We start from the raw sequence: 12,473 nt of genomic DNA, 5'->3' as shown, positions 1-12,473 counted from the left end.
CTCCGGGGGAATTCTTGACAAGGTAGATTATAAAGAATCTCTTCATGAATTTGATCCTTCTAGTGTATGTGACACCAGTATTTATCGTCATTACGAGCTAGAGACACTACTTTGAAGTCATCACTTTTGTATTTATAAATAAATTCATATTGTAGACAGTTTGTCTTACCAATATAGATTAAGTTATGACCGCAAGACTGATAACTTCAAGGTGGTGTTTCTGGCGCAATGGCGATAAATATTGGTGTTAGGTTCATGTATACATACTAGGAAAATCGAATTCATGGAGAACAATGAAGAAGAATATTTATAATTTATCGCGTCAATAATTTCCTAGGCAGCTTCAAAAAGTACCTGATACAAGGCTGCTTCCTGTTAATCGAGCTCTTCGCTTGATAACATTTCGTAAATCAAAATAAAGAACCTCTAAGGTCATTCTTATTTTAATTTTAAAAGATAAATATTCAAACAGATGTAATTTCCTAACATGTTGGATAAAAATTATAAACGAATTCACTTAACATGTAGCTGTAGGTGGCCAATCTGAAAAATCCATCTTTATAAACTTCATTTGGTTTTCACTGGAATTTTTCAATTCGCACTGGGATTTCTTAAGTGAAAATCCATGCCTTGCTTCCTTCATCCCTGTGGCTTCTTAAATGCAATATAACACATGATTAATTTCTGCACATTAGTAATACTGGTGGATTCCTTATCGCATTCAACAATCGTTGGATTTATGAGTGTAGCAGCAACCATAATATGTCTTCACAACTGAAGGAGTCGGCAAGAATTTTGTTTTCTGATAGTAGTTTTCTTCAGATAAGAAAGAAATTGAGAAAAATATTGATTTGTTGTGTGTGCAGATAAAGGAGAAGCCAAGTTTATACTGGATATCATGCCGATTGTGGTTATTGGATGCTTGGATGCATATTTTGGTCATCCAGATAAGCATGGAATTCAATGTCACAGTGTGACATGCAACTCAGTGGCTGCTCTCAGTAATTAGGTAGGTGCCTTTATTAGTTATTTCGGTTGTTAGTTATTGGTGTAACTGCGCCCGTTAGATATTTGACACGCGTTGCTCATCCATTGCGTGACTAGTAGGGTTAATGATTGGTATTTATTCTGTAAGAGAACCCTAATTCATTTATGTGAAAAATTAATGAAACAAGAACTATTTGGCTGCGCACATTTTGCACTGATTCAGGTCTGGATCTTCGATCCAGAATGTGATTTCACCATTTATCCATTCATTTATTTGTTTTTCTAGATTATCTGTTGTTCATTCACAACAATTGGTATTCAGAGCAGTTCCACCAATTTTTATTTTTTTTTTCCAATGACTCTTGAAGATGTAGAAGAAGAGGAAGCTCAATTAAAAGCTTCTTAATCTCAGATTCAAGCAGATTTCAATACCCTATCCTCTGAACTCACTACTAAGTTTGATTCTCTAGCAATAATTCGTTATGCGTCTGCAGAAGGTGTTATGCATCTTTTTTGGTGACTGCATAATGGTTATGTATCAAGTTTTCGAAAATTTAGCCTAAAATGATGATCACCTCCGATTTTTTAGTGAAAATCAAAAATTTGATATTGTTGTTTGTACTCGTTGTGTAGCTCTCTTAAAAAGATTTCCAACAATATAAAATTTGTAAAATTCCAAGGCGCGGATTTTTAGATATGTTATATCCAAGTTGCGTTGCCAATTATACCCCTGAAAAATTAGGCTGCATAACGAGTTATGCCTGAAAAAATAGTATGCATAACGAGTTATGTATTAATTCTTAATAATTTTGGATAATTTTGGGTGTCAGAGAAATAATTATGGGTGTCACGGTATACAAAATTAATTATGGGCCTGAGAATGAGAATATTATTTTTTTTGGGTCTCCCCTAATTTCCCCGTGTTATTACCATTGCTTGCCATAAGATCTCGAACCCGGAAAGAGGGGCCGGCTAAAAGAATTCTTCCTGTTCTCAGTAATTCTGCTGCAGTATGTTTGTTATGAAGGTTATGATCAGCTTACATATTCTCTAGAACCATTTTTCTTTTCTTTTTTCGTAAAAATTCTCTAGAACCCTATCTGTCAGGAAAAATGTGAATTTAGAAGGAGATGACGGATATAAGCAGGATTTTGTTTCTATCAGTCTCCTCCTTCAAGATGGTCTTTACTTACTGTAAATAATCTCTGATCTTTTTTATATTCTAATTTATAATTTCACTGACAGAATAATTCACTTAAAACTTTGAAGCATAATCTTCTAGACCAGAGTTTCATTTTTGTAGCTCAACTAGTACCTACTATAACCACATTTCTTTCTACAATGCAGGTGATTACAGACTCTGCAATTATTTCTTACTCGATCTACTTAGACCTTGTTTGTTTGCAGCTGACTCGGCATCTGGGTCTGAGTCAACCCCTGACTCGCGCCGAGTCAGCTGTCAGATTGTTTGTTTTGCACTTTTTACAACCTCTGACTCGACATCTGAGTCAAGGCTAACCCCTGACTCGGGCCTTATAGAGTCAGGCACTTCCATGTCCCTGAGTCACTCACTAGTACCTCTGACTCGCTGGAATTGGCAAAAATGCCCTCGACAGCTTATAACAAAAAAAATTCATTTTATCATTTTCTTCTCATTTTCTTTGTCGAGAGAAGAGATGGGTGATGCAGAACCAAACCCTAGTTGATTTCTCCTGCATCTTTTTCATCAAATCCACTGATTTCTATCCATCATCACCCTCGTTTCATCTCTTTCAAATCTGCTTCATCCAAATTCATCTTTCAAATCACCCTCGTTTCATCTCTTTCATCTTTAAATCACCTTCGTTTCCGGTATAATTCTTTTTCATATTCAGGTATAATTCTTCATCCATTTTTATTTTCGTATGGGTTTTATGTGTTTTGGAACATGGGTTTTATACTTCAGACAGATCTGAAGAATATCTCACATCCACTCGTCCTCTCTCTCTTTCTTCAGACAGATCTGATTACAAGTTGTGGATGATGATTAGGGTTTGGTTTTTCTTTGTTTAAATCGATTGATGATGCTATTATTGTTAGGGTTTGGTAGATTGAAAGTTAGGGTTTTGTGTATTTTGTTTAAATCGATTAATGATGTCTTTTTTTGTGTGTGTTTTGGCAGATTGATAGTTACAGTTGTGTGTATTTTTGATTAAATCGATTAGTTTTTTTTGTGTGTGTATTTTGGTAGATTGATAGTTAGGGTTTTCTGTATTTTGTTAAAATCAGTTAAACAAGTATTTTTTTTTGTATATTTTGGTAGATTTATAGTTGGGGTTTCATTTTTATGTTTGTTGATGGTTTTTTATGTTGTTTCACCCAGTTATGTGTAGAACAGAGCTAAGACATATAACCATTATGCACAAAACCCTTGAAACAACGGGTTATTTCAAGAATTAGGGTTATACATATTGGATTGTTATGTGTGCAAGATAATATCGAAGACAGACCCACCATGTCTTCAGTTATTTTGATGCTCAGTAGCTACTCAATCACTCTGGCATCTCCTTCACAACCTGAGTTTTTTGCAGGAAGCATACCAGGATTGAGTACTAAGCTCAACCCTTTAGAACATTCTAGGAACAGCTCAAAATCATATTCTGCAGACGACATTTGGCAGTTTTCCGTCAAGGTAAGAGACTGTTTGCAAGTTCAACAGTTACTGCTGATTTCAGTTGTCAATTGTTGCTGGACCATTTGGGATTTGCGGAATAAAATTCGTTTTGAACATACCTTCATTTCTTTACGACTGGCTTGTACGTACTTCCTTGGTTAAGCTCACTGCTGAACCTGGAAAGCTCTATCAAAAATGAATTCAGGGAACTTCTAGGTCTACCATATCTTGGTGTTCCTAGTAAAGCGAGAAACGCTCCAATCATTTAAAGGGTAAACTGGTATCCTTAACATCACTACTTCAGATATGGCTGAATTTTGGGGTAAATGTGACTCACTTCTTATCATACATGACTAATTCGCACATAACCTCGTTCCCTGGAGGCTGTGTGCAGTGAATTGCATCAAATATTTATAGAGATGGAAACTCTGTGGTTGATCTAATGGAAAAAAGGAGTGTTTCTTCCAGAGAAGACCGTTTCTGGAGTGATCCTCCTATCTTTATTAGAACTGCAATAGACCTCTTCCTGTAGTCTTTTTAGCTGTTGTTGCCTGAATGGAAATTTATGTCTCTCTTTCTTCTTCACTTTTGTTCGTTCTCTTCAATCTCGACGAGGACTTTTTTTAATCTCTGCTGCTTTTCTCTCTATCTTTGCAAAGCATGTTTTCCGTCATTTATGTTCTTCATTTCGATTTTCCTTTTTTTTCTTATAGTTACAAGTAACTCTTTGACATAGCATAAGTTCCTCAATAGAAATATCGCAAGGCATCCATACAAAAATTGTTGCCCAGAATGTATGGTATTGGTCTTGCATGCATAAGAATGATATGAACCCAAACTTTGACGCCAAGAGCCATGTACGCAATGCATTTGTAAGTTGATTTACTTTCCATTTTGTTGATTTAGTGCATGCTGTGCTTTGAACTTAAAGTCCGAACATGCTCCACTGTAAGAATTAGGGTTATACATATTTGAGTCTTCATTCATGACTGCGCTTACAGAATAGTTTTTTTTTTGTTCGAAAGAACGCTTACAAAATAGTTAACTATGGTTTGTTCGCATTGTAAAATGTTTGAGTCTTCATTCATGGCTAACAACAAACCCAATAATCGCTTATATAAATTCCTTGTTTGGTAAATACTGAATATGCATAATGGTTATATGTCTTATTAAAAGTTTTAGGAATATATGTTGTTTCACTTTTATTACAATCTAGTGATAGATTGAGAGCTAAGAATCAAAGTCTTTATACATTTATGAAATAAATGTTGTTTGGCTGCATTGCAGGGATAGTTCACATACAACCTTATATATTAGCTCAGTACGCAGACATTTGTTGCCATCACTGGATCCTAAAGCAGGTATTTTCTGCTCGGCCTTTCTCCCGTTTACTTTCTCAGTAGCTAGCACACTCTCTTCTATTTCAAATTACCCACGTCTTGTATTGTTTTACTTTATGCTAGTTCTCTATGGAGAAAAAAGAAGATGAAAAAGCAAATAAGATAACTTTTAGGAGCGTTCCAGAATTTAGAGGGTTATTTATTGACCAATGTTTGGCACAAGCTACTGAGCATGGGTTTTCTGGAACTTCTTTGAAGCAAACTTCGTGGGGAAATTTGTGCAAATTCTTTTCTGAGAAGTATGACTGCACTATCACCCAAAAGAAATTGAGAAACCACTGGGATTACTTGCGCACCCAATATGTCACTTGGTCTCGTCTCTTAGCAAGAACCGGGCATGGGTACAACGCGGAGACGAACACTTTTGATTGGAGCGAAGAACAATGGTCTGAATTAGACAAGGTAAGAGACTGTTTCAGTTTTGTAAGTCCCTCTAGATATCTTCGGTATTCAGAAAATTTTATTTAATCTCAATAAGGTTCAGGCACAATGTGCCTTGATAATATCATTCTTTGAAGCTCAATAAGGTTCATGCCAAGCTTGTTTGATCACCAATAATGAACCAATAGTGATTTTACTTTCTAATTGATGCAGACAATCAAAAACGCCAGTCAATTCAAGAATAAGGGACTGGAAGATGCAGAGAAGTTGCAGAATTTATTTGATGGGAAGTTCTCTACCGGAGTTAATAGGGATACGCCTGGAAGAATGGAACCTCCTTGTTCAGCTGGAACTTCTACAACTAATGGATCTGATTCCCGAATAAGTCTTGGAAAAGAACAAAATCATGAGGATGATAACTTTTAGAGGATAGCAAGTATTTAGAAGTAGAGGAGAAGATGGCAATGTTTCTATACACAATCGGGCACAATTGTAGGAATCGTGTAATTTTATATCACTTTCAACATTCAGGTGAAACAGTTAGCAAGTATTTTCATGAAGTGTTGACTGCTATGAAGAAATGGTCTGCTGAAGTCCTAGTTCCTCCACCAAATGTATTTGATAAGCCAGCTATAACAAAAAGGAATAAACGTCTTAGAGAATGTGCTTTCAAAGGTGCTGTTGGTGCATTGGATGGCACTCTAATTAGTGCCAGCATTCCAGTCGAGAAGCAAACACCGTATAGAGGAAGGGGAAGAGGAGAATGTAGCCAAAACGTGCTTGCGATATGTGATTGGGATATGTACTTTTTGTATGTAGTGGTTGGATGGGAAGGCACTGCTCATGACTCGAGAGTGTTGACTGAGGCAGTGCGTGATCCATCTTTCAAGTTTCCTCTACCTCCACCAGGTATTATCTCTATTTTAAGTCCAATTTTTCTGCATTGGGTTTGTTTTCTTTACTCAATTTTATTTAGATTCTTGTGCACTGCGTTCTTATATATTTGAATTGTACCTTCCTACGCAAGGAGAGGCCTTCCTCTCAATTGTAGTATTCTCCTATTTCAGGCCACCCCTGCGCCTGTTGGGATGGGGAATCTGTTCTTTGAACCACCTGTTAAACTACCCACCAAACTTACCAGTGTTAGAATATATGATGTTGTAGTTAAATGTGACATTATATTGCGAGCTTCTATAACTTGATGGAAACACCTTTTTAAAAGAAAATCTCCACATTTTTTGAGTAAAATGTAGGCAAGGTTTTAATGTAGTCAGTAAATGTCAGTCCTGTTGATAAGACATACATTGACTGTCCAGTCCCTTATTTACAGCTGTCACAAGTTGTACTGTCTCTCTCTCTCAATATTAAAGTTGTCCGAACTCCTTCTGTAATGTTAATCAGAATATTCATTTTTCATCTGCTATAATGTTTTTGTTCAACTTCATAATATTTTGATTATATTAGCTTGTCATTTAGTAACAATTACTACTTCCTAATGTTTTTGTTCAACTTCATAATGTTTTTGTTGAAAATTTGCAGAAAAATACTATCTATGTGATGATGCGTACTCTCATACACAGGGGTTTATGTGTCCATATCGCAACATAAGGTATTGGATAGGTGATTATCGAAGAGTACCTCCAACAGCAAAAGAAGAGAAGTTTAATCAAGCCCATGCTCGATTGAGGAATGTGATTGAGAGAGCATTCGGGGTATTGAAAGTAAGATTTCCCGTCTTAAGTAAAATGCCTTCTTACTCATTTGAGACTCAAAGAGATATCGTCATTGCTTGCATGTCAATACATAACTTTATACGTCGTAATGCATTGGATGATTGGCTATTTAAAGAATATGAGAATGAGACATTTGATATGAATGAGACACAGGTGGAAGTCGAAGTGGAAGCGGAAACGGAAGAAAATGCACCTCGTCTGTTTGGACGACAAGAGCAGATATATATGAACAACTTACGTGATGAAATAGCTAGCCTCCTTTAGATTTTGTTGCTTCTGCTTCTTTTATGTTTGTAGGAATGAAGTCTTTATATTTTATTGTTTGGTAATGTTTAATTCCATCAAAAAAGAGAAGTTGTTTAGACCGGTAGTGAACAAGTTGTAATTTATTAACATTACAACTTCTGTTTAGAGAAGTTGTTTTATGGAATTAAAAATCTCATATAGCTAAAGTTTGCTCATGGGTTGAAGTTTTAGGTTTTTAGAATGGTAGTGAACAGTTGTTTGAAATGTGCACAAGGTATTTTCTGTCCAAAAAATCCACTCAGCTGAGTCAGATCTGACTCACAAAACAAATATTTTTCTGACTCAGACCTTAGTGAGTCAGATCCAGATGAGTCAGGTGATTTCATCACTCAGATCCAGACGACTCAGATCCAGACGACTCAGATGAGTCAGCTGCAAACAAACACCACCTTAGGCTTTCTATAAAAGCACGTGAAGAATGTTCAGATAACGTACAATAGCATGATTCTGTGTATCACTATTTTTGGGGAATGAAAGACAAAACAAACCTACATGGATAATTCGTTTCTAGAAAATGAGTGTCAACTAAAGTCATTAAAACTGTTCAACATCTGAATCCAAGGAACAAATGTATGTGGATAATGGATATTAGAAGTTTTCTCGTTACAAACTAAGTTCCGGTGAATTATCTTTTCTCCTCCTACTATTCAGTTTCTGATTGGAAATGTTATGCATTTGATATTTATCATATGCTTGTACTTATATCCACTATAAATCTTTTGTCAGTTGGTATTTTAGTATCTGTTTGTTTGAGTAAAACCTTAGTAATTCTTCACTTGCTATAACCTATTGTTGATCTACCTGCAGGAAAAGATGGTAGGAGTGAAGTTGATGGCATCACTTATGTAAGTGAAGGTGCAATCATGGAGAGTATTGGAAATGGACTACTTGAAGCAAATTCTCTTATAACAAGTATTTTGGTGATGAATACTGCTTCACCGCAATTGAGACAAGTGCGTGGGAAGTTGTGAGTATGCATGATGCCTCGGTCGGATGATATCTATCCAACTTCTCTATATTGCACACCTTCATATGTAATAATTCGTTTAATATCTTTCATCCAACATGTTAGGAAGTTGCATCTTTTCGAATACTTGTTTTTTAAAATTAAAAGAAAGAATGACTTTAGAGGTTCCTTGTCCTGATTTACAAAATGTTATCTAGTGAAGAGCTTTATTAACCGGAAGCCTCCCCATATCAGGTACTTCTTGAACCCTCCGGGGGAATTCTTGACAAGGTAGATTATAAAGAATCTCTTCATGAATTTGATCCTTCTAGTGTATGTGACACCAGTATTTATCGTCATTACGAGCTAGAGACACTACTTTGAAGTCATCACTTTTGTATTTATAAATAAATTCATATTGTAGACAGTTTGTCTTACCAATATAGATTAAGTTATGACCGCAAGACTGATAACTTCAAGGTGGTGTTTCTGGCGCAATGGCGATAAATATTGGTGTTAGGTTCATGTATACATACTAGGAAAATCGAATTCATGGAGAACAATGAAGAAGAATATTTATAATTTATCGCGTCAATAATTTCCTAGGCAGCTTCAAAAAGTACCTGATACAAGGCTGCTTCCTGTTAATCGAGCTCTTCGCTTGATAACATTTCGTAAATCAAAATAAAGAACCTCTAAGGTCATTCTTATTTTAATTTTAAAAGATAAATATTCAAACAGATGTAATTTCCTAACATGTTGGATAAAAATTATAAACGAATTCACTTAACATGTAGCTGTAGGTGGCCAATCTGAAAAATCCATCTTTATAAACTTCATTTGGTTTTCACTGGAATTTTTCAATTCGCACTGGGATTTCTTAAGTGAAAATCCATGCCTTGCTTCCTTCATCCCTGTGGCTTCTTAAATGCAATATAACACATGATTAATTTCTGCACATTAGTAATACTGGTGGATTCCTTATCGCATTCAACAATCGTTGGATTTATGAGTGTTGCAGCAACCATAATATGTCTTCACAACTGAAGGAGTCGGCAAGAATTTTGTTTTCTGATAGTAGTTTTCTTCAGATAAGAAAGAAATTGAGAAAAATATTGATTTGTTGTGTGTGCAGATAAAGGAGAAGCCAAGTTTATACTGGATATCATGCCGATTGTGGTTATTGGATGCTTGGATGCATATTTTGGTCATCCAGATAAGCATGGAATTCAATGTCACAGTGTGACATGCAACTCAGTGGCTGCTCTCAGTAATTAGGTAGGTGCCTTTATTAGTTATTTCGGTTGTTAGTTATTGGTGTAACTGCGCCCGTTAGATATTTGACACGCGTTGCTCATCCATTGCGTGACTAGTAGGGTTAATGATTGGTATTTATTCTGTAAGAGAACCCTAATTCATTTATGTGAAAAATTAATGAAACAAGAACTATTTGGCTGCGCACATTTTGCACTGATTCAGGTCTGGATCTTCGATTCAGAATGTGATTTCACCATTTATCCATTCATTTATTTGTTTTTCTAGATTATCTGTTGTTCATTCACAACAATTGGTATTCAGAGCAGTTCCACCAATTTTTATTTTTTTTTTCCAATGACTCTTGAAGATGTAGAAGAAGAGGAAGCTCAATTAAAAGCTTCTTAATCTCAGATTCAAGCAGATTTCAATACCCTATCCTCTGAACTCACTACTAAGTTTGATTCTCTAGCAACAAATCTTAACAGCACATTACAGGTGAACAATCGAAATCTAGTGAGATTATTCAGTCGACCTTACAATAATCAACATCAACAACTTACTGAAGATTCTTCTGGATCTCATGGTCATGATACAGAGGAACATATTTTTGCTCATCACCGTCAATACATTTTTCCGAAGCTTGATTTTCCAAGATTTGATGGTGCAAATCCTCGTGGCTGGATACAAAAAGCTGATAGATACTTTCTATTACATGACATTGAAGAACACAAAAAGGTGGATATAGCTGCAATCTACCTTGAGGGTAAGGCTAAAAAGTGGTTTTTAAACTTTCTTAATAGGCATAGTGACGTAGCGGAAGCGTATGATTTGGATCAAAGATCCGATAAAAGATAAAAACTAGTGTGAGATCAATAGATTCACAAAAGTAATGATAAAATAAAGATAAAAATAAAAGATAAGTTTGATATTAATCAATTAATAATATTGGTTGTAGAATTTGTGTATCTCTACCATGCTTATGCCTTCTTATATAGGCTTTAAGGATTCTAAATATAATCAGGACTAGAAAAGGAAATCACACCAAACTAGGAAACACGCTAGAACTAGGAAAGAAATCCTAAATAAAGAAATAGACTAAAGCTAGTAAATGGAAATCCTTATAATAGGAAATAGAGAACTTGTGAGTAGGATGTCCTACATCAGGCCCCCTTCTTGAAAAGAACTCGACCACGAGTTCAATAGACTACATTCTTGCCAGGGTCGTAGGGCCGGAAACGACGATAAAGATTGTCAACAGTCAGATAGCCTGAGTTTGGCATAAAAACACAAACATCTTTTCCAGGGTCATACGGTCGGAAACGATGCCAAAGATCGTCATCAATCAGATAGCTTAAGTTCCGTATAACAAGAAAAACACTGTCACCGTTGCCGCCTGGGTCGTATGCTCGAAAACAAAGACAAAGGTCGTCATGCCTATTTCGGTCACGCCTCTTGTCTTGACTGTTACGCACTTGCTGTGTCAGGTCATTCTTGTTTTGTCTGTCCATATCTCGTTCCTTCGGATCTATATTTGAGTCACAAAAACTTCCTTCAAGAACAGACAAAACATATCTCTTACATAAGAATAGTAGATCAGCTTGAACAATCAAATTGACTGCTTGTACTGCATTGGCCCACATTATAGAAGACTTCCTTTTTAACCCTGCAAACTGCATGTTGAGAATAATATCAAATCTTGATAAAAATGATGAGACAACAGTTGATGTTGACTGCAGTCTCACGAGGCAGTATGCCAACTTCTCTTGAAACTTTGGATCAATAATAGTACTAGCTCCTTCCATGAAATTTAAATGCAGTTTCCGAACAATTTTCGTTTGTGTAATCAACCTTGAAACTCCATTCTCTTTAAAAGGGTTGGTGATTTCTATAGTGAACTTCGGGAAAACTGTCATGCCAGATACTAAACCATTGGTAGACAAGGCTGATTCCTTAAGATTTTCTAAAATACCCTCTCCCAAAGTGGGATCTGGAAGTTTCGCAATCAGAGACGCCATTTGTGCTGGAACATTTCCGTCTTTATTTTTACTACTTGTTTCCAAGTGATGTTTCTTGAGCTTGTCTTTTAGAGTAGGAACTGATTGAAGATTTTGTGCAAGTATATAAGATTGCTTGGAGACTGCTCCATTCCGCTCCTGGGTAGGTTTAGGCTTTCCTTTACTATGCGTAGCAATAGACCCCATAATCTCATCAGCTCTCGTTTGACCGTACAGTGAATTGTCAGTAAACTTAAGCTCATTTCTAGTATCCTACGACCAGTTTCTGTCTCATGCTTCACTTGATTTGTACGAGAGGAAGATTCATAAACATATGTAGTCCCTTTGTCATATACTCTCAGTTTCGCGGCGATAATCCCGACACGTTCTCTGCTGCAAAAGAAGGCATCATGTTTCCATCTTGCAACAATTGTTCCCCCTGGGTCAAAGACCAAAAAGCGTGCAGCTAAATATTGAGTTCTCAAATCAGCATTCAGAAGAAACAAAACACAAAGAACCTTAAGAATAGGAGCTGAGTTCAATGTTGACAACAAATCCTTGTCAATATCTTCAATATTGAATTTAACTCTGGATGTATCTTGAATCTTTATAGTTGTATGTCGACGAACATTGAAGGAACGATAAATCTCCATTATTCTTCCGGCATCAGTGGCAACAGGTTTCTTATGTGCCAAGTGCCATCCTCCAGGAGTACTCGCAAAGTACTCTGGCTTTCTACAACGAATGACAATCATGTCAACACCCTTGTTAACATCGGTTTGAGAAAGATTGATGGTATTAATCCAAGCAAGGAAC

The 12,473-nt window shown here is 36.2% G+C and overlaps 1 protein-coding gene across 1 annotated transcript; it reads left to right on the top strand.

Moving 5' to 3' along the window:
* Positions 1–3,565: 3,565 nt before the first annotated feature.
* Positions 3,566–5,847, top strand: LOC113306288 (L10-interacting MYB domain-containing protein-like). The gene is made up of 4 exons (XM_026555242.1): positions 3,566–3,658; positions 4,928–5,001; positions 5,104–5,442; positions 5,635–5,847. Exons 3-4 carry the CDS (start codon positions 5,110–5,112, stop codon positions 5,845–5,847), a joined length of 546 nt encoding a protein of 181 aa, XP_026411027.1. The 5' UTR covers positions 3,566–3,658; positions 4,928–5,001; positions 5,104–5,109.
* The last annotated feature ends 6,626 nt before the right edge of the window (positions 5,848–12,473 follow it).

The sequence above is a fragment of the Papaver somniferum genome, chromosome 8 (assembly GCF_003573695.1).
Source record: "Papaver somniferum cultivar HN1 chromosome 8, ASM357369v1, whole genome shotgun sequence".
Classification (NCBI taxonomy): Eukaryota; Viridiplantae; Streptophyta; class Magnoliopsida; order Ranunculales; family Papaveraceae; genus Papaver; species Papaver somniferum.
Note: the sequence above shows the minus strand (reverse complement) of the source record. Positions and strands in the feature narration are given on the sequence as shown.

Coding starts and splice junctions, on each gene's coding strand:
- LOC113306288 (XM_026555242.1), top strand. CDS start 5,110: ATGGAGAAAAAAGAAGATGAAAAAGCAAATAAGATAACTTTTAGGAGC. Junction 5,443..5,634: donor AATGGTCTGAATTAGACAAG/GTAAGAGACTGT, acceptor TAATTGATGCAG/ACAATCAAAAACGCCAGTCA.